Source organism: Fusarium verticillioides, chromosome 4 (assembly GCF_000149555.1).
Source record: "Fusarium verticillioides 7600 chromosome 4, whole genome shotgun sequence".
Taxonomy (NCBI): domain Eukaryota; kingdom Fungi; phylum Ascomycota; class Sordariomycetes; order Hypocreales; family Nectriaceae; genus Fusarium; species Fusarium verticillioides.
Window position 1 is genome coordinate 3,709,479 of NC_031678.1, and position 26,208 is coordinate 3,735,686.

The 26,208-nt window shown below is 48.1% G+C and overlaps 10 protein-coding genes across 10 annotated transcripts; 8 read left to right on the forward strand and 2 right to left on the reverse strand.

The window, feature by feature from the left end:
• Window positions 1–791: 791 nt before the first annotated feature.
• FVEG_12329 (hypothetical protein) lies at window positions 792–2,886 on the forward strand (the record flags this gene model as incomplete). The annotated part of the gene is made up of 2 exons (XM_018901678.1): window positions 792–1,113; window positions 1,166–2,886. The coding sequence occupies 2 exons, from the start codon at window positions 792–794 to the stop codon at window positions 2,884–2,886; spliced, it is 2,043 nt and encodes a 680-aa protein (XP_018760217.1).
• A 1,211-nt stretch (window positions 2,887–4,097) lies between these two features.
• On the forward strand, window positions 4,098–4,929 carry FVEG_12330 (hypothetical protein). The gene is made up of 2 exons (XM_018901679.1): window positions 4,098–4,388; window positions 4,440–4,929. Exons 1-2 carry the CDS (start codon window positions 4,328–4,330, stop codon window positions 4,796–4,798), a joined length of 420 nt encoding a protein of 139 aa, XP_018760218.1. The 5' UTR covers window positions 4,098–4,327; the 3' UTR covers window positions 4,799–4,929.
• A 1,510-nt stretch (window positions 4,930–6,439) lies between these two features.
• Window positions 6,440–7,414, forward strand: FVEG_12331 (hypothetical protein; the record flags this gene model as incomplete). The annotated part of the gene is made up of 1 exon (XM_018901680.1): window positions 6,440–7,414. One exon carries the CDS (start codon window positions 6,440–6,442, stop codon window positions 7,412–7,414), a length of 975 nt encoding a protein of 324 aa, XP_018760219.1.
• Window positions 7,415–7,960: 546 nt separating this feature from the next.
• On the forward strand, window positions 7,961–9,446 carry FVEG_12332 (hypothetical protein). Its single transcript, XM_018901681.1, has one exon. It carries the CDS (start codon window positions 8,089–8,091, stop codon window positions 9,244–9,246), a length of 1,158 nt encoding a protein of 385 aa, XP_018760220.1. The 5' UTR covers window positions 7,961–8,088; the 3' UTR covers window positions 9,247–9,446.
• A 214-nt stretch (window positions 9,447–9,660) lies between these two features.
• FVEG_12333 (hypothetical protein) lies at window positions 9,661–12,395 on the forward strand. Its single transcript, XM_018901682.1, has 3 exons — window positions 9,661–10,125; window positions 10,172–10,378; window positions 10,427–12,395. Exons 1-3 carry the CDS (start codon window positions 9,704–9,706, stop codon window positions 11,949–11,951), a joined length of 2,154 nt encoding a protein of 717 aa, XP_018760221.1. The 5' UTR covers window positions 9,661–9,703; the 3' UTR covers window positions 11,952–12,395.
• A 688-nt stretch (window positions 12,396–13,083) lies between these two features.
• On the forward strand, window positions 13,084–14,707 carry FVEG_12334 (hypothetical protein; the record flags this gene model as incomplete). The annotated part of the gene is made up of 3 exons (XM_018901683.1): window positions 13,084–13,159; window positions 13,219–13,950; window positions 14,006–14,707. The coding sequence occupies 3 exons, from the start codon at window positions 13,084–13,086 to the stop codon at window positions 14,467–14,469; spliced, it is 1,272 nt and encodes a 423-aa protein (XP_018760222.1). The 3' UTR covers window positions 14,470–14,707.
• A 109-nt stretch (window positions 14,708–14,816) lies between these two features.
• FVEG_12335 (hypothetical protein) lies at window positions 14,817–16,760 on the reverse strand (the record flags this gene model as incomplete). The annotated part of the gene is made up of 1 exon (XM_018901684.1): window positions 14,817–16,760. The coding sequence occupies one exon, from the start codon at window positions 16,758–16,760 to the stop codon at window positions 14,817–14,819; it is 1,944 nt and encodes a 647-aa protein (XP_018760223.1).
• Window positions 16,761–19,338: 2,578 nt separating this feature from the next.
• FVEG_12336 (hypothetical protein) lies at window positions 19,339–20,649 on the forward strand (the record flags this gene model as incomplete). The annotated part of the gene is made up of 2 exons (XM_018901685.1): window positions 19,339–19,505; window positions 19,560–20,649. The coding sequence occupies 2 exons, from the start codon at window positions 19,339–19,341 to the stop codon at window positions 20,647–20,649; spliced, it is 1,257 nt and encodes a 418-aa protein (XP_018760224.1).
• A 1,103-nt stretch (window positions 20,650–21,752) lies between these two features.
• Window positions 21,753–24,341, forward strand: FVEG_12337 (hypothetical protein; the record flags this gene model as incomplete). The annotated part of the gene is made up of 1 exon (XM_018901686.1): window positions 21,753–24,341. One exon carries the CDS (start codon window positions 21,753–21,755, stop codon window positions 24,339–24,341), a length of 2,589 nt encoding a protein of 862 aa, XP_018760225.1.
• Window positions 24,342–24,442: 101 nt separating this feature from the next.
• Window positions 24,443–26,165, reverse strand: FVEG_12338 (hypothetical protein; the record flags this gene model as incomplete). Its single annotated transcript, XM_018901687.1, has 9 exons — window positions 24,443–24,685; window positions 24,744–24,876; window positions 24,927–25,000; window positions 25,046–25,132; window positions 25,177–25,336; window positions 25,399–25,515; window positions 25,569–25,607; window positions 25,672–25,781; window positions 25,833–26,165. 9 exons carry the CDS (start codon window positions 26,163–26,165, stop codon window positions 24,443–24,445), a joined length of 1,296 nt encoding a protein of 431 aa, XP_018760226.1.
• Window positions 26,166–26,208: the final 43 nt, after the last annotated feature.

The window sequence follows — 26,208 nt, forward strand, 5'->3', positions numbered from 1 at the left end:
AGGAAGTTCAGAAATTACAAAGCTGATGCGCACTATACGCCACGTTATGACTCGTGATGTATACGCCTCTTTCGTGGTATCCTAGTCATGCAGGCTTTTCATCCCATGTACCAAAGTCCAGCAGACCCTGGGGTCCCCGTTTCAAGCGAAGTTGTATCGATGTAACTTCCACCACTGATCTTCACCCCCGGACTTTATTAGGCGTCGATCTCGGTACCCCCATCATCATGTGGTCAGCGGACATGTTTGTCCCCCCTTGTACGCAACCCTCCCAGACCCGGCTAAGCGACTCCGGCAGAAGCCCAAGGTCAGCTTACTGGCTGCTAACACACGCCGTGTAAGCAACCTGTGTGATACAACGGTCGAACTCAATTGAATTGATTTGTTCTCGGATTGAATGGATATCTGTCGGTGTTCGGTATCGAGGCACATCCTTCTGTCGATGATTCCTGCATGGGGACATACGCCCGTAAGACAGAGTGTCGCATTTATATATGTGCCCAATCCGCGGTGCAGTGGTGATGAGGGGAGGGTGTACGGCGAATGGTCACCGGTAGAGGGGGTTGATGTGATGCCCTCTAAAGCATTCACGTCTGTCAGTGTAACTTACACATGACGACTAGTTAGTTGATCCTGAGATAGAGCTGCCTCGATTCGGTAGCTTCAGATAGATAGACTTATTTTTAGCGTATGGCTATATCAATCCGCAAAACGTCAGCTCTGGACTCGAATTTCCAGACTCGAAAAAACCACACCTTTACTGAATACTCTGCCATCTTGATCACACCAGTATGAAACTGCTCGATAAAGCCAAGTCAGACGTTCGCAACGATGTCACTTGGAATCGGGCAGCGAGACTAGGAGTCAAGGGAGTTAAAGCTTTACCATCTGGAACTGTGCAGTACCTTAGCGATAAGGTGCCCATTGTCGGATGGTTGCCGAAGTACAATCCACGATGGATTGTTAATGATCTCATTGCTGGACTTACTCTGGGTCTCATGTTGATTCCTCAGGGTCTGTCTTATGCAAAGATTGCAGATATCCCAGTTGAGTATGGGTTGATGTCAAGTTGGCTTCCAGCTGTTATCTACGCTTTTATGGGATCCACTAAGGGTAATGTATTAACGATCACCTTCAACAACAGATCTGTGTTAACGATGATTAGATGTCTCAACCGGTCCAACTTCACTTATCGGCCTCCTCACCTCCGAGAACGTGCACGCCCTCCAAGACAGATGGACTCCATCTGAGATCGCCTCCGCAACAGCCTTCATGATGGGTGTTTACGGACTCATCCTTGGCTTTCTCAAGCTCGGGTTCCTCCTCGAGTTTATATCTCTCCCTGTTCTCAGTGGTTTCATTACTGCAATCGCCATCACTATCATCCTTAACCAGATGGACTCACTGCTTGGTGAAGACAATGTCCGTGATGGTGCGGCAAAGCAGATCCACGACATCTTCAATGAGCTTCCCAATGCCAATGGCTGGGCATGTCTCATTGGCTTCACTGGAATCTTGTTTCTTACTATTCTTGAGAAGTCTGGCAAGAGATGGAGCAAAGACAACAAAGTCATCTGGCTACTCTCCACAACTAGGGCATTCTTGACTTTGGTGCTCTTCACTGGTGTCAGTTACGCTGTCAACAAGAACCGGGACCCAGATAACTTTCTCTTTGAAGTTGTCAAGGTTCAGTCCAAGGGTCAGCAAGCACCGACAATGCCCAAGGCTGACCTCATCCCCGAAGTGGCTGCGCGCAGTATCGCTGTCTTCATTGGCTCTGCCGTTGAACACTTGGCTATTGCACGAGCATTCGCCGTCAAGAATCACTACACTTCTGATCAGAGTCAAGAGCTTTGCTACCTCGGTGTCACCAACTTCTTCAACAGTTTCTTCCATGCTATGGGCGTTGGTGGTGCCATGTCCCGAACAGCTGTCAACTCTTCATGCAACGTCAAGTCTCCCCTCTCTGGTGTTGTGACAATGGCTGTTGTCTTGGTCTGCGTCTACGAGCTTGTTAGTACACTCTATTGGATCCCCAAGGCAACACTAGCAGCCATCATCATCACTGCTGTCTGGGGTCTCATCTCGCCTCCTTCGACCTTCTATCGCTACTGGAAGACCTCCTTGGCAGACTTTATCTCTTCCATGCTTGCACTCTGGGTTACCCTCTTCCACTCCAGCGAGGTCGGCATTGGATGCGCTGTTGGCTTTAACATTGTGTACATTCTCCTTCGTCAAGTCTTTACCAAGCTTTCATCGACCGGAGCCGACGTTGAGTCAAGTCCCAGATCAAGCTGGCCTGGAAGTAACCACCCCTCATCAACACATATCCCAGAAGACGCCAGGATCTTCACCTTCAATGAGTCCCTTATCTTCCCCAACGCGTTCTCGAACACATCCAAGGTTCTTGATGAGATTCAGACCTACCATGCAGCCTTCTACAACGGCAGCCATGGACCTGAGACAGAGCGCAACTGGTCTGTTGTCGGAGAGAAGAGAGTCGCCCGTCTTCGCAAACAAGCAAATATTAGTGATCCTTCATCACTTCCAGGCATCGGTCTCGTTGTCTTGGACTTCTCTCGTGTCAATATGTTAGATACAACTGCTGTTACATACCTCAAGAACCTGGTCAAAAACATTAAGAGCTACGGCGGAGAAGATACTGAGGTCAGGTTCGCCAACATGAATGCTGTCTGCCGCGAGCGCGCAAGCCGTGCCAAGTGGCGCATCATTGAAGTTGGCTCTGATGATGAGTATGATGGCGATACTGATGCTATTTACCTGTACTGGGACGCACAGGCTGCAGTGTCAGCACCGAGAAGAAGAGGCTCTGTGTTGAGTGATGATAAGGGTCATACCATGCATGAGGAGAAGGTCGAGGCTTGAGCTTATGAATCTGTTTTACGTAATGACTGGGGAACCTTCATGAATCGGCGTCGGACATTTCTTTTTACCTATCTTATCAGCACAATACCATTCTTTCGTTGATGCCTCGCTTCTTAACTCACCACGCACATGATATTGAACTTAAAAGGTGCACACATGCATCATTCGATGTTAGCATCCAATCAAGACATCCCCCCGGTCAGCTGTGAGTGTCGTCTTATCATGGTGTTTCGGTGGCGCATTGGATTGTTGCCCGATCTTATAAGGCCGTTCTGACCACGGCCCATCCTAAGTTAGTTACCTGCATGCTGTACCTACTATAGCGATTGAATGTTTCCAGAATACGATAAGAAGGTTGTTGGACCACGTGGGAAGAGCCTCTTCCAATACAGCCTGACATGAACATTTTCCGCACTGTCACAAACCGGAGATCAGTGCCTCTAGTATGGCTTCGTGCAAAGTGTGTCTGGTGTTCCGATTGCACCCGTTACTGTAAAGCTACAACTAAATACTGGATGTTTTCTATTCGACTAGTTACTGACTATCTGATGTTCGAACGGCTCGTCGGCGACTTGTCTCCTTTCAGTGATCGTGAGTTTCGAGGGAATCGAGATGATAAAGTAGTATCGTCAACTCTTATACGAGTGTGAGTGGAATCAATCAGGCTACACGTGCTTTGTCTTAATGGTGAATACGAGCCCTGGATGGGTAGTCCGTATTGGAGCGGGGATTGGTGCTGCAGGTTCATGGCGCGGGCATTGATTTATCCTGAGTGCCGAGATCGTTTCGATGTAACATCATGAATTCTACTGCAGCAAAACGAGCCGCTTTGCGATGAAGAGCCGACAGAACCCGGTTCATCCGCTTAGAAGGTATCAATCCTCGTCCATACAGACACCACGATATTAGATGTAATCTGCAGTAATTCGAAGGTTTGGAGTGGCTTCTGACGTCATAAATCTCCAAACCTTGTTGGACCCTTTGATCCGGGCATCATCATCTGATATCATCCCGTCCCATGAATACGAGAACGCTTAACACGAGCGCTCAGAACTCAATGCCCCACCAACCAATTGAAACCCTGTCAGCCCCTCCATTTCCCTCGAACACGATCATTGTTGGGAGGATTATGCTGCATTCGGTTAGTCACACTCAGCTGATTATCATTGCGCAAACTCTAGACTTTTGATTCTTGAGCGTTGCGGACCGATCCGTTACATCCACATACCGTTTGAGGGATTAGAACACGGAGGATGATGGTGTTGCGGGGAAGGCTTGTGGCTTTTGAACACGAAGTTTATGATCGGATGGCTCGGGTGCTGTGAAGGGGAGAGTGTGAGGAGATGTATAAAGAGGATCAAGTGTCCCTTGTTTTTCTCTGAATCCATCATCTTATCCATCCATCAATCAATAATAGTCTAATACATCGATACCATTCATCATGCAGCTGACCAACCTCTTCTACCTCGTCGCAGCTCTGACTTCAGTCTCAGCCACAACCGGTCAGTCCCCCATCTCCATCACCCTGAGTCTCCCCCTTTAACACTCTGCAGTCTCCTACGACCCCGGCTACGGAGAATCAGGCCGCGCCCTCACAGCCGTCGCCTGTTCCGACGGCAAAAACGGGCTCATCACAAAGTACAAGTGGCAGACCCAAGGCCAAATCCCCAAGTTCCCTTACATCGGCGGTGCGCAAGCCGTCGCGGGCTGGAACTCTCCCAACTGTGGTACCTGCTGGAAGCTCACCTACAAGGGAAAGAGCATTAACGTTCTCGCAATTGATCATACCGATGCTGGGTTCAATATCTCGCCTGCTGCGATGAATGCGCTTACGAATAATCAGGCTGTCAAGCTTGGAAGGGTTGATGCGACTGCTACTCAGGTTGCTATTAGCAACTGTGGTCTCAAATAACCGCTGGACTGGTTTTAATGATCTGTTTGCTGTGGGGATGGTGGCAGACTGATGACGATGATGTGTAATGAGTTTTGATTTAATGATAATTATAACATGATTTCTAATACGACCTTTTGTTTGATCAAGTATCTACTATCTCAGCTATGAAATCAGCGGCAGTATGGAAAACATTTCGCTTGACAAAGTTGCGTTTGCATAAACTTTACAACGCTATAAAAGCCGCCAATGACGTGGTGCTGATAATGTTAATTGACTTTTGACCAAACAACGGTTGCTAACATTTATGCGGTATGTTACAGCCCAAGCATTTTTTAATTTTTCAGCTTGATAAGTAGAAATGACGCTGTGCAGCAGGTTTCTCAACTTTGAGGCTTATGCGCTTTGATATATGTCATCGAAGTATAGGCTCTTAAGGCGTTTCATGTGGATGTCATACATATAAACACGTCAGAACAAAAGAAAGGTGTCCACGTCATTTCCAGTTGTCCAACGGGCACTCAAAAAGAAAACCGATGAGTTGTGACAGTTCCAGGGGTATTTGATCATGGAAAGGCAATGTTGCTTCAATGGGTGTAATAAGGTAGTTTTGTTTCGTCATCTTAAACAATGGCTCACAAACAGGTTCTGTTGCATTGACGCGACGTTTCATTGGGTGCACTATAAGAAACGGCCAGCCTTGCATGCTTGAAACAGGAGGTCCCTTGACTGCTATGTAATGTTGAATATTGGGTTGCAATGTTGAGCACATGGCTGGAGTCGTATGGAGACGTTGAGATGCATGGGCCCATGGTATGAGATCAATTTGACCACGGTAGTTCAGATTCTCAGAGAGCCGCTCAACAGTTTACAACTCTACCCGCTTCACTTACACTATGACCTCTTGCTTCCAGAATGCTCACCTAACGCTAAGGTCGTAGCACAGGAGCGTTGTTCCTTCACGCAGGGCGATCTCACACGGAATATTTATGCATCCTCGCCGACAACCACAACATCGCCAAGCCACATCCTTAGCTGAGATCCGTTCTTTTAATTGAGCATCGGCTACATCGGACGAGATACTGCCACGTTAGGAAGCTGACATACCGCATCCTCACCTGAAACAACCAATAACCTCATCGCAATGACGTGTAGCTCATCCAACTACCGTCCAACTACTCATAAAAATATGCAGAAACTGGTCAGCATCCATCCCTACGGCGGCAGAAGTCACATGCCCTCGTCACACGCTGAAACGCCGGGAATAACACGGTACCCGACCCCTCCACCAAAACTGAGGGGAGATGCAAGTCACGACCCCAGGCTTGGCGTACAGGCTTGTTTTCCGATGTTACACTGCACGCTTCCCTCTGACCAGTCGAGGCGCTGCCCTGACTCTCGCATAATTACTTGCAAGGCTGACACTAGAGAGATGAGAATGGGTCATGCTTTTCTTTTTGGGTCTTGTCATGCGCTGGCACGACTCACATCCTTTCGGGGAGTGTCGGTTTGATGCCGATGATAATGCGTGTTTGTTATACAGCAGATGGAAATGATTTTTATAAAAGGGGAGAAAAATGCTAGGGAATTTTGTGATGATCTGTTGATCTTATCTTTTCTGTATTTCTATGAAAATCAGCGGCTCTTTTGTATATATACTCCATGCGCTTCAGTACGACTATTCGCCTGCTGGGCGTGGCCTTTTTGGCTTGTCTTGCAACTGCACAACTTGCTCCTGCGCCTGATGGTTGGCCAAACTTCTGGTACAAAGGACATGTTACGAACAAAGCTACCTTTGAGTACAACCCAACAAATGAGTTCATCTTCCCAAGTATCTTCCACGCAGGAGAATATCTAGATGACCCTCTCGGAGAATGGTATCTCTACTACGCACCACACGAGAATCCTGGTGGCATCTCCCTCGTGTACTCTGATAATCTCGAAGGACCTTGGAAAGAGTATCCAAACAATCCTGTCATCGCCAACAAATGGGACTCATATTATTCAGTCCCTCACGTCTCAAGCCCAGACGCAAGCTGGAACTCCGACGCTGGACGAATGTTTCTCTACTTCCACGGCGATAACACACAAACCCGCTGGGCAGAATCAAGCAACGGCGTTGACTTCCGTTACGGCGGCGTAGCAGTGGATAACCAAATGAGCGGCTCCAACACCACAGAGTCAAGCTACGCTCGTGTCTTTGCGCATCCCAACTCAGCGTCCAAGTACAACTACGCAATGTTCTACATGGCCAACGAAAAGGACAACAGGCGCAAGATCCGGCTCGCTGAATCTGTGGACGGTCGTAAATGGACTGTGGACTCAGATTATGTTGTGCAGCCTGGTGGACCTGAGGGGACAGATGTCTCGGGTGCGAACTACTGGACGTGGAATGGGCAGGCGTATGTGATTTATCATGGGTCTTCAGGGAAGATTTACGCGAGGACTATTGATCAGACGTTGCGGGATGTGGGGGCTGAGCCGATTTTGCTGTATCAGTCTAGAGGGAAGGGAGAGGATGTTGGGAGAGTTGCGGCGCCGGATATTGCGAGCTCTGGGGGGAATACTTATCTGTTTTATGAGTCTGGGGATAGGTTGGGTGCGACGATTGCTTGGGCTAAGATGCAGAAGCAGTGAGCGGTATCCGGTGGAGGGTCAGTTCGGAAGCTTGTCCTTGGCATATCATCGACCTTACTGATGTTGATGATAGTTTTTCTAATTCTCCAATCAATACTATTCATCCTTAATCAGATCATGAGTTGTTTGATCCTACTCCTCATGACTCTTCACGATCTCAATTGAAACACTCTCAGACTACCCTAGGCATAACGTGTCGTTTTCACAAGCTTGCATAAAACGATCTGATGAGTTGTGCATCAGAGCTTTTCTTCTGCAGACCTTGGCGGCCGGCGGCCCACTTCCAAAGGTCCCCCCCTGAAGCTATTCTTAGCTCTCTCCCTCAGCTCATGGCTACTGTACGATCCAGCAACCAGGCTCACATAACCGAGACAACCCACAAAGAGGATCTCTCTAGCTCGACCTCTATCGTGATCATCTGCGTCATAATCTTCGTCCCTGATTTCAAAGGCGATGACTCCTCTTTGTTATGATACGCGTCTAATGTTGGGCCGCAAGTTATCCACTTCACCAGCTGTCCACCTCCAATTGGCTACCTCACCCTCGCTAAACCAATCATATTCGCCACATCGATAAGCCGTATCCATCTTCAGTTACCGCCTTTTTCTACGGCCTCATCCAAACCGCATCCTACGTGCTTCACCAACGACACACTCTCTTTTGAAACTAACATCATGGGCCTCGACGAATTCTTCACCAAAGCAGTCCGCGACAGAAAATTCCAAGCAGCAGCCCTTGAAGTGGCAAGCACATGCGCCTCTGCAGCGCCCGTCATCAAGATCGTCCAGGCTGCGAATAAGATCTCCAAGGTCGGAGACGTTATCCAACATGCCAACGATTTCCTCTCTAGCGCGTCGCAGACCATCAAAGGCGCGCAGAGTATTCTGCCGCAGATGCATATCATGGGCCAGTCGTTAGTTGATAGTACGAGATTGTTTCACCAGTTTAGTATTGTCGCTACCACGTTGGGCATGGGCGCGAATGTCATTCAGACGTATCAGGGTGTTCAGGCTTTGAACCTTATTGCGGCCAAGCTTGGAGAGATTTCGACGAGTCTTGAGGCCCAGGCGGCGCTTACGGCTCAGCGAGACTTTCCGCAATATGTTTTTGATATGATTCGAGAACGATTAAGTCAGTCCAGCGTCGACACCGAACGCGATCATTGGTTCTTTCTCTACCATCCCGACACAGATTGGTATCCCAAGTTCTTCCATCTCGTCGAGGAAAAGCCACTAAGCCCTCGATTCTGCGGCTACACCAACCAGCTCGACACCGTTTTCATGTTCATGCTCGCAGCCCGAGAGCGCATCACTAAGCGAGAAATGTCAAAAGCACGACGAAAACAATTCTGTCGACCTGTGCAGCTTCACCTCATTGTGCCAGCCTACCAAACAATTCTCATTCCCGAGCCGATCCGAATACCCGACGAGATTGGCGATTTTGTCATCGAAGGACGGATCAACAGCAACAGACCCTTCGTATGGCTCAATCTCCCGGACGAGCAACAACACTATACATTTGACGTCGGAATGTGGAGTCCTCCCCCACCGGGAATATGGGAAAAGACTCTCGCCTGGATGGGTCTGTCAGAAAAGCCCAAGATCTCGGATACACCGCGACTTCTCGGTGTAGGAGAAAAGATTGAGATGATTGAGGATGAGAAGAGAGAGATGACTATCCAGACTATCGAAGAAGATGGCTCTATGGAAGTTGTCAAGAGAGCTGCTACTGAGTCAAGTCTTGATTTGGCGGCAGTGAATAAACATCGATCTACACCATTGCATGAAGGTCGACGACGTCGACGATCACGAAGGACAGAGTCTGTTGCATGATTTGGAGAAGTATTTACTTTGCATTTCAATGGCGTTTTGGATACGGCGTTACACGGATGATACAGATACAATATCAAAGCGGAAACAACATACATGGAATCATGACTACTAGATTGTCAAATGATAGAGCTCAGCACAGTTTGCATAGTGAGCCAGTTACGAATATAGAATTTTGAACGACCGTAAATATCGGATCCACATCTTCTCTTCTGCTCGCGCTCGAGTCAGTCTTAATTTGTTTACACCAAAATCGCAGTATCTGCATCCCAGCGCACAATGCAGTCTGACGTCAAACTTTCAATGATGTTGGTCGGTGAACGCCACGTTGGGTTCAGCTGACACCACAGCCTCATTGGGCAGACAGGGTTGAAAATGATTCTCCTCACTGCTTGTTGATAAAGTACGATTTCCCATCCCATCAACATTGAATTAAATTGACAAAAGCCTATTGCCCACCATGGCTGAGGCCGTCGGGCTCGCCGCGAGTATCATCGCTATCGTCGAGCTCTCCGCCAAAGTCGGCAAACTCTGCGTCCAGTATTCAGCGGCTGTCGGGAATGCGAGGGCCGACATTACCCGGCTCCAGAGTCGGCTCAAGGATTTGAACTTATGCCTTGAAGCGACTAAGCGGCCTCTCGAAGACCCGAAGAAATCAAAGCTTGCGACGTCGCAGTCGCTAGTTGATTCGTTAAATGCATGCAAAAGAGAGCTCTCGGAGGTCCAGGATAGGCTCGACCCTGGGAGCGCGCGCAGGGCCATGCGTCGATTTGGTCTCCGCGCGCTCAAGTGGCCCTTCGATAGTAAAGAAATCAATACGGTTGTATTCAATCTCGAGCACTACAAGCAGACTATCACTCTATGTTTGCAAGTCGATCAAACGTGAGTAGCCAAAGTGACGGACAAGAAGATCTGCTGATCTCGATAGCACAATACTCCTCGACGTGTCGCAGCGGGTGGAGGATTTGTCACTACAACAACAGCGTATGGCGTCAGCATCTCGACCGCCATGTTTCAATGTTCCTTTTGATCGGGATCAAGACTTCGTTGCACGACCAGATATGACCACGTGGCTCAGAGACAAGTTCAGCAGCTCTACTGGCCGAATGGCCCTTGTAGGCATGGGAGGGTTCGGGTATGTATCTTTGTTGCTCTAAGCATACTACTCGCCGACACAACGCAGTAAATCACAAGTTGCCATCAACTTTGCCTATTCTATTCATGACGAGGATTCTAACGTCAATGTATTCTGGGTCCATGCAAGTTCAAAACCGAGATTCGAAGAAGCATACCGTGCGATAGCACAGAGGATGAAATTACCCAAGCGTAACGAGCCAAGTACAGACATCCTTGCTCTTGTTCGCGACTGGTTACAGAACGATGAATCTGGTTCTTGGCTGATGATTGTCGATAATGCCGACGACGTCAACCTCTTCTACCCCAAAGGCACCGATGAGCGCCCCCTAGCGTCTTTCTTACCCAAGGCTCAGCATGGCACCATCCTCGTCACCTCTCGCAGTCTTGATGTTACGGAGAGGCTGACAGGTAGTCGGAAGAACATTTTCCAGATGTCTACCATGGACGAGGCTCAAGGCCTGCATCTTATCAGAAACAAGCTTGCCGTTGAATTTGAGCATGATGCTACTGTTAAGCTCCTTCAGGCTTTGGATTACATTCCTCTCGCAATCACGCAAGCTGCAGCCTACATCAACCGTCGTTCACCCCGCGAATCTGTTGAAACCTACTTGAAATCATTCCAAGAGAGTGATCAGAAGAGGAAAAGCCTTCTAGAGGTCGACCATGGTGATTTCCGTAGAGACGAGACCGTTTCGAATTCGGTGATCACAACATGGCAAGTTACATTCGAGAAGATCCGTCACGAAAAGCCGTCTGCAGCCAATCTCTTGTCATTCATGAGTCTTTTTGATCACAAAGGCATTCCAGAGTTCGCACTTCACTACTACAATGGGAAGCTTAAGCATTGGCAAGACAAAGCGTTCGGGTTCGAAGACGATATTGACGTGCTTCGCAGCTATTCTCTCGTTTATGTGACTACCAATCGAGACTTTTTCGAATTGCACGCTACGGTACAGGCCTGCACCAGAGTTTGGACATCATCTTCGGGTAAACTGCTACGATTGAAGAGTCTGTTCATATACTCAATGGTTCACATTTTCGATCCCTTCAAGTTTGAGAACTGGCCTACTTGCCAGGTGCTGCTGCCACACTTAGAGTCTGTGATACAGGAGGAGCTACTAACGGAAGATGTTGAACCGTGGGCAGAGTTATTGTATCGGTGTTCAGAATATATGCTTGAAACTGGTAAGCACAAAGCAGCAGAGGAGATTGGCAAAAAAGTAATCGCGAGAGGTTTGCCAAGTCTTGGGGAAGGGCATATAATGATGTGTAAGTGTTTGAGTATGTTAGCTACGGCCTATATGAGGCAAAACATTTTGGACGAAGGTGCAAAGATTCAACTTCAGCTGGTCAACAACTGCGAGCGGATCTGGGGAGAGGAGCACGAGTTGACCCTCAGCAGTAGGAACAATCTGGCGCCTTTATATATTCAGCTGGGTCGATATGCTCAGGCCGAAGAACTTCTCATTAGAATACTGGAAAGGTCAAAAGGGATCGGGAGAGACAGACATCCAGACGTTCTCATAGCGGGGGCTACTTGTGGTAGTATATTTGGAGCAACAGGAATATGACAAGGCTAGAAAGTTGGGAGTACAAGTGTTCGAGCACAGAAGATAGTGTCAGGCTCAGAGCACCCAGATACGCTGAAGTGCATGAACATCTTGGCTTGGACATACTGGGCGAAAGGAGAGCTTGAAGAAGCAATTCAGCTCCAGACGCAAGTGTTAGAGGCGAGAAAAAGGGTATTGGGGGAACATCATCCGAGGACGTTGGACACTATGCAACTTGGGGCAACGATCTTGAAAGATATGGGTCAACACGCAAATGCTCTATCGCTGATGCAAGCTTATGTAGACCTTTGTAGGGAGGTACATGGATCTGAGCATCCAATAACAAGATCTGCAGTCAAGAGACTAGAGAGATGGGAAAGGAAGATAGGTGGATCATCAGGGCAGTGACTGTGTAAACAAAAGATATTAAATAATGGTCTTTTAACCGATGTGCGAGATATCGTGGCTGATCATTAATAAGCTTCTAGTTCTCAAACAACCTGAAAATGATGACAGTGGGAACTCACGATTGTAATTTCGACTAACCCACTGGTAATAACAAGGACACTCAGATCCTACGGCCATGGACAAGGATGTTGCTACAAAATCGAGCACAGACTCACAGGGCTGAGTAAATTCCCCGCTTCTTCCCACGAATATCAAGGAGGCCTCTCAAAATAGATCAGCATGTCAATTGCTCGTAACTATTGGATGCAAATACCGAACCCGTTTCAGCTAAGAATTTCTCTGCAGAATGATGATATAATTGTCTCAAAAACGACCAATCTTTCGAGCTATCGCGTACAGTGGCCCAATGATCGATTCCCTGTAGGGGCTGCCTAGCTCGCCACTACTCCAACGCTTGCGCCAGTTAGTGTAGGATCGTCAACTAACAAGCAATCTGATCCTGCTAAGCAAAAGGACCAGCTCTAAGCCTTGGTAATGGCTCGGTGAATCCTCTGATGACGAAGTGGAGGCTTTGAATTATAAAGTCTACCGTTTAAAAACCATTCCTCCAAGACCTCGCTTACGCCGATTCATTCTTTAACTAACACATTGACGTTGCAAGGGTCTTTATCTTAAAAGACCAGCTGCGGCGTCTCGGTCATTTCCCCTGTTTGATTCTTATTTCAACGACAGAAATATTCGCAGTATGTCGTTTTTGAATAAGTTCAAGAAAGAATTTGAAGGCCTCAATCTGGGAGAGCGCCTTGGACAACAGCAAGGAGGTAAAGCTCACCATGGTTCAGCTCACTCACTGGAATATTCGCTAACCAATAGAGTATAGCGCACTCACCAGCCCAGGGCACTGAACAGAGCTACCAGTCTTACAATATCAATCCGTACCAGAATCAGCAACAAGGATATGCACAACCTCCATACCCTGGACAAAACCAACAGAGCTCCGGTTATCAATCTTACAACGGACAATCACAGCAATCGTATGCAGGCCAACAGTACTCTGGACATCAAGGTCACAGCCCACAGCCACAGCCGCCGCCATACAATACTTACCAGACCCCGCATCAGCCTCAGAATCAGCAACGGCCCCCATCACCGGCACCTCCCAGCCAATCTCTACAGTCAGCCCCTGCAGAACATTCGCCTTACGGCGCTCCTGCAGCCTCACACAATCATTCTATCCCATTGCCTGCAACGTTAGTGGCACCTGGCGCTGCTGGTCATGGCCATCCATGCCCTGCGCCTCCTGAATGGGTGCCTTATTGGTCTGAACAGTCACAGCAATGGTGCTACGTCGAAACTTCTGGAAGAAGCTCTTGGCAGGTTCCCCTGGATCTTCCGCCACTTCCAGGCATGCCAGCCTTTCCAGGAAGTTTAAACGCTGATGGTAGAGTTTATAATGGTCGGATGAGTCATCCGGGTCAGCCACAGTACGCTAATCCGCAAGACTCACGACCAAGTCTGCCTGAGAGGGAAAAGAAGTCATCTACTTTCCTGGCCGCAGCTGGAGGCTTTGCTGCTGGTGGTGCAGCGGGATATTTTGTCAAAGAACGAATTGGTGAGACGAACATGACATACGATGCCTTTCTCACATGATACTAACCTGTTATAAGACAAACGTAAAGCCAAGAAGCATGGCCGTACAGCAGAGGATTTCTCCGACTTCGCCCATTTTCCAGCATGGGAGGTCGATCTGGAATGCAACATCTGCGACCAGGTAATCAGCGGTCCCTACGCACACTGTAAGAAATGCGATGGCGGCGACTACGATATCTGTCGAGATTGCCTTGCCCAAGGAGAATTTTGCAAAGGCAAGGGCAAGCATAATTTGGTCAAGGTGTATCCCAAGTACTACTGCGATGTGTGCAATCTCTTGATCAAGGGCGGGTTTTACTACTGCAGTATTTGCAACAATGGGGATTGGGATACGTGTCAGAAGTGCTTCGATGCGGGGAACACGTGTCGTGGAAGGGAGAGCGGGAAGAGCCATAATCTGACGCATCTTTACATGCCGGAGCTCAAGTTTGGGAAGGGAAGTGGGAAGTACGATTCGAGCAGTAGTTCAGACTCTGATTAAAAAAGCTATGATGGCGGTGACAACATGGAGATGTAAAGTAGACGAAATGACTGAGGCTCTGGCTAGTGATCTTTGAACCCATTTCTGGCTTTCTCAGAAATGACGTGTCTGGGGTTTTGTAGTTGTAGGGACGCGAGTATGCTAGCTTTTATGAGTTAATAGACAGCACAGATGTTGACTAAGGCTAGGCATCGGACCTGTCTTGCAACTTTAGGTCCGCCGTGGGGCAGATTGGTCAGTTATCATGGTATTGATGTCTAAGTTGTGGGCTAGAAGTGTTATTTGTAGTTGAAACTTGTGGCTGAGAGCTTATTCCGGCAGAGAGAGCCTGGTGCAGGGTGGTAACCCTAGATTAAGCTCAGGTAGCTCAATGAGACTCTATTTACACGATCCTGGTGGGGTAGATTGAGACGGAGCTTTGATATGTACCCCACACGATACAAAGTAGCTGTGTCCCAGAAACGCTCTGCTGTCAGTACCTCCTCCTCGGTAAGGCCTGCCGTTATCTCGAGATATGGCCCCAGCAGTTTGTCCCCTCTGTCCAGCGCGAATGTTATCTTCTGGCAAAATGCCGCGTTTGTCTCGCAGCGGTTGAGCAGTTTTAAGAGGAAGCCGTAGCGTTCGGAAGCTCCCTTGTCTTGCAGCGCTTGTAAAACAATTGGCCCGCCACATATAAGATATTCGATGAGCGGCTCGATGTGTTTTTCCAAAGCAGGAATATCATCATATCGTTTCTCTATCGCCATATATATCCAACCGCGATACAACATATACAGGTAGGTCATGATGCTGTAGAATCGCTTTGTAATTTTACTTGATATGCCATCCTCTTCGAGGAGGCTCTGCCACACGGCAGTGTCACCATCAGCTGAGATCGCATTTTCAGAGAAGAAAACCGTACAATAGGCATAGTAGAGACAGATAGCATCCATGAATCGTTTCCTTTCAGTCCTAGAGAGCACTGGCTCTTCAAAAGTATCAGACGTTCCCAGTTTGCTGACTGTCTTTACATTTTCCCATGCGCAACCTGTGTAACTTGACATCACGGTCTCGGCTTTATCCAGGGTATTTGTGATGAACCTGAGCTGTCGAAGACTATAATAAGGATGGAGCAAAGGTCCCTTTGGAGAGAAGCTCAAGATTGATTGAACAACTCTCCTAGCAGAGGCCTTACGAGCTGAGCTCATGGCGACGCTTTTCGACTGCATATTTTGGAGCCGAGCTGCCATAAGACCGCTGCGAGGCATATCACCACCGAAGCGAAATCTCATATGTTTGATCATTGGGCTGACTATGGCAACGCGGCTCTTGCAGAAGGGTTGAAGGAAGACTGGTGACGAGCGGATCAAGGCAAGGAGGTCCTTTGGCTCAATGCAGAACGACATGATCATGGCGAGAATGCTCTCTGGTAAGCTTGCAATAGTAGTACTGTTGGGACCAAAGTCGCGAGGATCAGTCTCCATAGGTATGTGCATTGTACGAATCTTCGAGGGCCTCTGGACGTCACACTCAGGCAGAATAGAGTCATTGTCTACATCGCTGCTACAGCTATCTTTGCAGGTAGTTTCGGTTGCAGAATATTCTTCCTTAGTGTGATGGCCTGGAGAGGTTTCGCTGGGTCCGTGAGGTGCCACGTCAGGATTGTGAGAGGACAGGAGCCAATCACGAATGCGTTCCTTTTGGTCGGGAAGAACAGTGTCCCCGATCGCCAGACGCGGTTGTTCAAAGGAGTTAAGAGCGTTCGGCTCCACCTCAGAAGATGTCTCAGAGAGTGTATCCATAGGAGAGGGGGCTGGACTCTTTTCTGCAATAGCAGAAGCGAGGTTGGGCTCGAACAACAGATGGACGTCAGAACTTTCTGATGGGAGGGAGCAGGATGGAGATTCTGAATACGTTTTCGGGGATGCCGAGAGAGGGCTAGGTGATATGCTCCACGCAAGGAGTCTTCCTGACCCATTTGGCTGACAATCCTGCTCCAAGCTTGTAGCACTAGAAGCGGGACTTTGAGATCGAGAGTCGGGATTGAACTGAGTAACTGACCCGGCATCACTGCCCACAGACGGTGGAGTATCGGATGGTGCAGGCGAAGGTGGACGACGGTTTCGAAGATTGCCGAACACGCGGAGTCCGGAAGGATTCTTTCCACGAACCGTCCCACCCGTGCAATTGGAGAAATCGCGGCCATGAAGAGGCGGCTTGCGAGACCTGGGTCTGGCCCTATCATTGGGACTTCGAGGGCTGTCAGGCGGAAAAACATTCCGCTGATGGCTCCAGATCCGGTCATGTTCCATTCTCGGTCGTTTCTCTGGAACATTCTTGGTGTCCTCAAAAGATTTGCAGCGCTTACAAGCAGGTCGTTGCATCAACTTGAAGCTGGTTGGGAGTGGTGGTGTTGCTGGGTGTAGACTCGCAGTTGGAAATGACCATTCGTCACTTAGATCAATTCCAAGATTATATGGAAGTCTTTCCTACACCTGTCAAGGGTAATGATTGATGATGTAATTAAGATAAGATCAGATAAGATTTGAACAAAAGTTTCTTTATGAACAGAAGAGGAGGAAGATCATTCTGCAGAAGGAGAGGGGAAAATGGCGATCTTTTAAAAGAGTGCGGAAGTATAAATAAAATCTTAATGACATTCAATGTTTTTGTTGACTCTATGGCTGCCCTTTTGTGTTTAGGCGCTCCTCATAACAAAGCTCTGAGCATATTGCCACGAATCATACTTGTCTGGAGTCATTCCCCATCGAGCCCTGTATTTGAAGCAACATAATTGAAATGCAATACCCATGCCTGCGACGGGCAGAAATAATGGCTGTGAGTTCAATCCCCCGCTTTCTAGTAAAACATTGATACTGAGGATTGCAGATAGTCCGTGCTGTTGCCTGCGGGTGAACATGTCCGGGGTCGCAGGTGGTTATATCATGCAACAAGGCAGCATCTTGAGTCACAGAAATGTCGGCTCTAGCGCGCTATGCGAGGCCACTAAGAGATAAATAATATAAGTCTTGGTGCCCTTAACTTGGCAAGTGTTCGAAGCTTTGCTAGTGTTTGAGAGAGGAGGAACAACAGCACAGGCGCCTTTGCCGCCCCCGTAGCGAGGCAGATCAACGGCCTTCTTATGTGATCCCAGGGTTAGGGTAAATACAAAGGCTAATGACAGTTACCTGATGCGAATGTTAAAATTAAAATTGTAGGCACCCACGGGCTTTTCTGAGTTTAGAATGACTCGAATCCAAAAGGAAAAAGCTTAGGAGCCAATCAAGTTTCGTAGAGTAGCATCAATTTCTCCGCCACAGATCTCTGATTGAAATATGCTCTCGTATCAACCTTCAATTCGCCAATTTGCCTTTTAAACGTGGAGGATTCAATGGAAATTCGAGAACAACAACAGGGCCGCTGTATTTTCACGCGACTGGCGATACCGTCGGAAGAACGCATACCCCATATACAGAGATGAGCGCGGATGATGACCATCTGCAGCTTCTGGTGTGGCAGGCTCAAACTGATGGCGAAGTCCATCTCCATTGTCGCCATCTCCTTCGAGACAAGGTACCGTAAGGTCATGACTGTTCAGGTCTCTCGAGGTCGCAAGGTGAGTCAGCAGATCATTTCATCAGTGGCTAAAGAAAGTTGAAGGATGAATAAACTTTTTATCTACTAGGCCTATGATTAAAAGATAAATCTTTACGGCACTGACGAGCTAATCAAAACTTCTGCCGAATCCTCATTGTTTCTTTCACTTTCGAAATTCTGTTTTGGAAGGGTCGAGTTGCTTCTTGTATGACTCAGTCAGCCTTATGTTGTAGCCATTGGTCAGTCATCGTGGTATCGATGTCTAAGTTGTGGGCTAGAAGTGTTATTTGCAGTTTAGATTTGTGGCCGAGAGCTAATTCCGGCAGAGAGAACCTAGTAATTTGTATGACTGAGAAACAAAAGTCTTCATAGGAGATATGACACGAGACAACAATGAAGCACATAGTCAATAGGTTCGCGAAGCTGTAGACTGGCAATAAATAAAATCATGGTTGAACAATTCCAGGTGCTTGAACTGAACACACGTGACTCGTTAGTTAGATCAAGGAGCACTGGACGTATTACCTGGGAGCAAGCAAGTCCTTGTCCCTGCTATTCAAGAACCAGTAGACGCTTCAATATAGTGTTGCTAGACGAAAAGAGAACATATGAAGGCTCAAATAAACAATAAGTAGATCCAACATTGCCTTGGACCGACGTGGATTCACAACCAGTAACTATTGAGGCCATAGTTCGTGTGATGTAACATACCAACCTACCGAGAGAATGTTACTCGTTGAATCAGTGACTAGTAACTATAATGCAGATCTACGTGCAACTTAACTATACTCATAGAACGGATGTTGGGTACCAGCGAGGAAGGTTTTGGATAGACATATGCACAGAAGTAATTGTGCTTATCATCTATAGACTCTGGTATATTTCCAGAGATTCTTTACGACGTAAATGAATCACTGTTAAAAGTTTACCATTCTCGGACAGCGTAGCGCTCAGTGGCTATGACAGGATTGTAGTTTAAAAGTTACTCTTTAACGTTTAACTATGGGATGACTACCGCCTATATGGTTAACCTTTCGGCGGCGGATTTACGTGATGAATGAGAACAAGGTTCTCTTTTGCCCCCTTCAACACTCTAAGTATAAGAGACCACGCACACACGTCGTCGCATGATTTGATACCAAGATTCTCCATGTCATTTAACTTTAGTTGGCGAAAGTTTCACGCCGAATGAGAATATAAAGACAGAGATCCCAACTGCAGAAGAATCACAATTTCCCTGTTCTCTATCTCACATACCTCATCTCAATAATCACAAGACTTATCAACCCCAACATGTCTAAACTTAGCCCTGCTCTTACCACCACTAAGATCAACGAAATGGCAGCCTTTCCTCAATTCGCTAGACTCCCTATCGAGATTCGGGACTTGATATGGGAAAAGGCTCTCAGCAAAGACAGAGTTCTTAGCATGCATGTTTGGACCCTCGGAGAGGAATGCTGGTAAGTATATCACCATGCTCTCAGCACAGCCTATGTAAAGCTAATGAATAACAGGGATGAGGCACGAACTATGCATGTGCTCCATGGCAGACCTGTGGAGAAAGAGCTTTCAGCCGTTATTGGTTCTCCAACTACTCCCCAGCTTCCCAACAGACAGGAGACGGAAGTCAATGCAGGATCGGAGAAGAAATATGGTGTCTTCGTTGATGATAAAGTAGCCATAAGCAAACTGTTCCGCGTCAACGCTGAGTCGCGCGAGGCTGCGAAAAGGTTTTACAGGGTACACATTCCCTGTACTTATATGAAACCAGGGCTCTATGAGAAGGGAACGCTGTACCTTCGGCCGGAATCGGATACCATACGCATGGGTCTTACCGAAGGGTTTGGTCGCTTCGCTCATTGTGTTTGGGCAACGGATCATCGGCACGTTGGGCTCGTCAACCTAGCCCCCGACCTTAAAGTTCAGTTTCGTGGCTTTAATGGTCTAAATTGGCAGAATTATTCGTTTCCAGAAGATCCTGCTGAGGTAAAGCTGTGGAAGGAGGGCCTGGGAAGATTGACAGACGTCAGCTTTCAGGATACCATACCAGGATGTGTGGATCCACGATGGGCGGACCTTCGCACATTCTCTTGGCCCTTGGCACCCATCGATCTCCATCTCTCTGGGCTCCAGGACAAATGGGTCAAAGCCAATTCACCTCAGTACCTCCCAATAGAGGGTATGAGACTGAGCGCTCTGTTCTGGTTCCGTCTCTTGTCCAGAGAGGAGATCACGCTGTCGCCCGATGTCAACTATGGCTGCCTGTTCAGTCAAAGAGACACACTACACCAATGTCTTCCAAACAGAACCAAAAAGTGGCAATGTGCAGCAGAGTTATTCATCCAGGACTTCAGAGCAAAGGGGAAAGAGGTTGTTCCTGGATACTGGCTTTTTCCGATGGATTACCTTTCATTCGTCAAGATTGATAAGGGCAATTTGTGGGTGGACCAGAACAACTCGAAGTTGGAAGAGATGAAGTCCAGCTTTGAGCTGTGTGTACACAGGCTTACTGCATACTCGGAGAAGACTGGGATAGTGGACTGTCGGAAACGGCATCTGTGGAAGACATCACAGGATTCTGTGTCCCGGCTCAACTCTCCTTAGGGCTTTTGTGGACATGATCTTAACAATTTCAGTACTCTATTAGCCTGCGTCTTGTACGCGCAGGACAAAGAATAACATCATAGTCAGCGGGAGGACAAGAATACATCTTTTATTTCTTTTTATTTGTGTGTCCTCGTTACTAGGCTGGGCGACGGTCTTGCTTAAATAGTTATGAATGTTCCTGGGCAGAAGGAAGCATTTAGCAATAATTGTATTGATTTTTAACATTGAGAGAATTGCACTTCATTTCTCGATAGGACGAAGGACATACTTTTAGTGGCTGCCAGGCGTGGTAATCTTTGGTGCGGTTGTGACGCTAAATATCCATTGCAGAAATTTCAAAGAACTTATTGTCAATCTTAAGTTTATATCGGCATCCTGGCGATTTTTAATCCCCAGGCAAAAAACCATCTCGCGGCATTCCCAACCCTTGACCAGAAAAGACCATTGTTTGGTGATGGTGTGGAGATGCGAATGGGTTTTCCGATACTGTTGTCCGGAAATTCCGAGGATAAATAGATATCTGTGCTTCCTATGGCTTATCTTGTCCTAATGTGGAAAAGCGCTGCCCGCACAATCATCCACCCTTACTCAACGACATATATCACAGAGAACACGCAAACTGACTAGAGTAGCAGAAGGTTCGCCTGGACAATAAAGAACTGTCTCTCTTCCTCGATGTCTGGAACATTGATCTCGAGAATCATGTCTCGATGGGGCCAACTACTCGGGGTATTATTGCGACGATAGCAACCTTGTGTCGATGGCGGCGTATGTTTTCAGATCGACGGGTTATGTTACAGCGATGACAAACCCTGACCCGTCATGAGATGTCCATTTGCATTTCCCCGCGTTTTACCCCAGCCAGTTCATCTTACTCTTCCCCGCAATGTAACATTCGGTAAAGATGTTCGAAGACTCTCGGGTTATCAATCAGCGAGAAGGCTGAGGACGGCATTTCCAGTGGTGATCAATAGACCTCGGTACTTGGAAGGACCGAAATGCTCAACATCGAAAAGGATTAGTGTATGATCGTACACGTTTATAAAATGAGGGACCAAGCGACCTTAATGTTAGACTCGATGCAAGCAAGCTTAGCAAGGATGGCTCTGTCAATCTCTCGGGTCTCTTTTGAGCATTACGCCTCACCCCTGGGTATCGCAGAGACAGCACCAAGAATCTCATGGAGGTTTGACGGTGATGCTCAAGATTGGGAACAGAGCTCTTACGACATCCAAGTCACTCGCAGCACCAGTGAAAAGCCCAACTCCTTCTCCTTCAAGTCCTCCGACTCTCTTTACCAGCCATGGCCCGATGCTCCACTCGAAGAAGCCCAACCCGTCTCCGTCAGGATCCGTGCTCATGGCCGCTCAAAGCAGCCCTCGACGCCCTGGTCTGATTGGGTCTCTGTCGAGACAGGACTCTTCAAGAAGAGCTGGGAGAACGTGAAGCCCATCGCTTCAACGATCAAGATCAATGTCACCGCGCCCAAACGTCCTGTCTACTTCCGCAAGGAGTTCAAGCTTCCTGATGATATTATCTCGGCTAGGCTTTACATCACGGCCCTGGGCATCTACGAAGCAGAGATCAATGGGAAGCGGGTTGGCGACAGTGTCTTGGCCCCCGGCTGGCAGTCCTTCCACCATCGCCATGTCTACGACACTTATGATGTGACCAAGCTCCTCACCCCAGGTTCTAATGCGATAGGCGCTCTTGTCGGTGAAGGCTGGTACGCTGGACGGTTGGGTTTTGCAGGCGGTCAACGAAACATCTACGGCAACTCTACTGGTCTTTTGGCACAGCTCCACGTCAAGTCCAAGAGCGGGAAGACAGTCAAGATCGTCACTGACACCACTTGGAAGTCTAGCTTTGGCCCTGCTACTGCCGGTGAGATTTACGACGGAGACAAATACAATGCAACTCTCGAAGCCGATATCAAGGGATGGTCCAAGCCTGGCTTAAAGGGCTCTTCTTGGTCAGATACTCGTCTTCTGCCCTCTCCAGATGGCGCACTTGTTCCTGCAGAACAGCCACCTGTCCGGCGCGTTGAAGAGGTCAAGCCACAGCGCTTCTTCAAATCCGCTTCTGGCAAGCAACTTGTCGACTTTGGACAGAACCTCGTTGGCTGGCTGAGACTGAACGTTGATGGGCCCAAGAACACCACTATCCGACTGCGACACGCCGAGGTTCTGGAGGATGGTGAACTGGCTCTTCGACCTCTCCGACTAGCCAAGGCTGAGGACTATCTTACACTTAGTGATAAAGGCCCTATCGAGTGGGAGCCCAAGTTCACCTTCCACGGCTTTCGCTATGCTGAGCTTTATGGCTGGCCTGAAGAAACACCCCTGGATGCGAACAGCGTAAGGGCCATCGTTGTCCATACAGATCTGGAAGAAACGGGTTACTTCAACTGCTCCAACCCGCTTCTCAACAAGTTCCACTCCAATGTCCGGTGGTCCATGAAGGGCAACTTCCTGAGCATTCCAACCGACTGCCCTCAACGAGATGAGCGACTTGGCTGGACGGGCGATGCACATGCTTTTGGCCCTACATCGAACTACCTCTACGACACATCGGCCTTTTGGAAGGGCTGGCACAAGGATATCTGGTCTGAGATGTCCCAGAACCAGATGGTCCCACCATTTTATGTCCCCTCAATACCTTGGTTTCTGGACAGACCTCCTAAGCCAGCATCAGTATGGGGAGACGTGGTGGTTGGCAATCCATGGCACATCTACCAATCGTTCGGTGACAAGGGACTACTCCAGGAACATCTCCCTCAGGCTCAGAACTGGATTGATACTGGTATCTCCCGGAATGATGTTGGTCTCTGGAACCGAAGTAGCTTTCAATTTGGTGATTGGCTCGACCCTCTTTCACCCCCGGATGACCCTGGCGCCGCGACGACAGACAAGTACTTGGTCTCGGATGCGTACTTGGTCAAGATGACCGAAACACTATCACAGATCACCGGAGCCCTTGGTAACTCCAAACTAGCCAGGAAGTACCAAGCCCAGCACTCTGATCTCAAGCGCGAGTTCCAGAGTGCCTGGGCACCCGACGGCAAGTTAGTCAACCGAACTCAGACCGCCTACGCTTTATCGTTGGCTTTCAACCTTCTCAAAGATGACAAGCAGAAGAAAGCAGCCGCCGACACCCTGCGAGACATCATCAAGAACAACGACTATCTTGTTGGTACAGGCTTTGCAGGAACATCTCAACTTGGGTTTGCACTCTCAGACATCAACTCGACCGATGTCTTCTACCGCATGCTTCTTCAGGAGAAGGTTCCGTCTTGGTTGTACCAGGTTGTTATGGGCGGCACAACCACCTGGGAGCGATGGGATAGTATGCTGCCCAATGGCACTATTAACCCCGGTGAGATGACCAGCTTTAACCATTACTCTTTTGGGTCTGTTGCCAATTGGATGCATCAGTTCATTGGAGGAATCGCGCCCTTGGAGCCTGGGTACAAGACTGTTTCTATTGCGCCTATTCCTGGCGGAAATCTTTCCCATGCAAGTGCTACGTATGTCAGTCAGTATGGAACCATCTCGACGGATTGGAGTCTGTCGAATGGGAAGTTTCATCTCAAGGTCAGGGTTCCGCCGAACACAAAGGCCAAGGTTACTTTGCCGGGGTCGCAAAAGACGAAGACTGTTGGATCGGGGAACCATGAGTTTACTGTTTGACAGAGTCGGAGTAGGAAACAGTATTTAGTGTACATCAATTGAGGTGTATTTTGCCATTGCAGATAACCATGAGCAATTTGCAAGGGCCCAACTCGCAACCTCTACTGTGGATGAAAGGCTCCTTTCTTCTTCTCAATGAGTCCATTGCCCCACGGATCTGTATCAATCGCTGCCATCGGAGTCGTACACTTTGCCTTCAGTGCCGCTTTAGCCTCATCACTATCATACGGCACACAATCAACGCCAATATCACCGTCCATCCCATCACAAATAATGACAGGCTCTTTCCCGCATGGCGTCCGGACATCGAAGTCTTTGACAGTGATGTTTGCACAAACAGCATCCTCAGCAGCTGAGCACGACAGCCTTGCAACAGCGTTTCCATAAACACCAGACGTGTACCCAGTAAAGTTCTCGAAATTTATGTTGGTGACTTTTCATATCCGATGGGTGAGCGTTGCATTCTTCGGAGGAGATGTTGAAGTAGCATGAGTCGAGGAAGATGCCGTAGTCCATGCGCGCGACCCAGAAGTTTCTGATATCTGTTGAGCGAAAGTTGTTTGCGAGATTGTTGAGGAGGCTTACTTGAAGGTTACGTTGTTCACGAATCCTGTGCCGGTTTCCTCGCCAGCCCAAACTTTGATACGAGCTGCCGAGTACTGGGCCAATTAGACGTAGTCATAACAGAGGGGTTTACCACTTACGTCCCCATTCATCATCCAAACATTCTCAATGTGCACATCGTAGACGTTAGAGACCTCGCCCCTGTACTGTCCCAGAGAGCCCATAGACTATCTCGGTTAGCATACTCTCTTCGAGGTAGTCCAGTACTGACCTGTCCATGCGTGCCGTTGCAATACATGGTATTAACATAAAGATCTGAGCTATTCGGCTTCGGTGAGAAACAGACGTCATCGATGTTCACCCAGGTCCTCTCTATCCTAAAAGTTGAGGTGTTCATGGTATTCATGAAATCCGTGTTCTTGGGGATAATACTTCCGTTGTTTGAAAGGGCAGTCGCTACAACATCTATGTACTTAATGTTCTTGGAGCTGACGATGAAGTTGTTCCAGCAAGGCGAGTCTTTGAATGGATACCCGAGACATCGAGGTTAGTCGTGTTCTCGGCGTAGAAGAGGATTGGGCGGTAATATTTGTTGTTTGGGATCAGAATGCTGTAAATGTAAGCTTATCTGAATAGTTTATTCGATAATAGAGATGCACTTACGAGCCAGTTCCAGATTCGAACTCATTCCACCACCGTTGTCTAATGGCATCAGCTTTTTATCATAAGGACGGACGAGATTCACGGACCCTTGGCCTTCAATTACACCATTGCCGTAAATTTTAATGTCTTTTCCTCCCCACTTCCAAACATGATCGATTTCTGAAAGGGATGGTACAAGGCATTCTCTTGCCAGTACTCAACATCATCCGTAAACTATAGCTGTCAGAAAAGCGCACCCCTTCGGAATGCATCACAAGTACTTACTCTGATCTCACCCTCGAGATGGATGTGAATGTCCTCAAGCCCGGTCAAGTCTAGAGCTTTACCAATGATATATGTCTTTCCCTTGGTTAGATGCAACGTGCCTCCGCCATTGGCTTTCCGTACGCCCATCTTGAACTCATCCGACACATCGTCTGTGTCATTCTTGGATGCACGAATCCGGACGATTTCACGATGTTTATGCTTAGGTGGAGCGTAGGGATGTTTGTCTCTGAACTCTGAGATATCGCGGGCTACTCCAGCTGGAAGAGACTCGGCATTAACAGTAGTTAGAAGCGGTGCCCCGAGAACGAAGATGGTTTGCGAACCTCGCATGATCTAGTGATGCCAGAGTTTAGATGTCTTTAGAACGTGAATT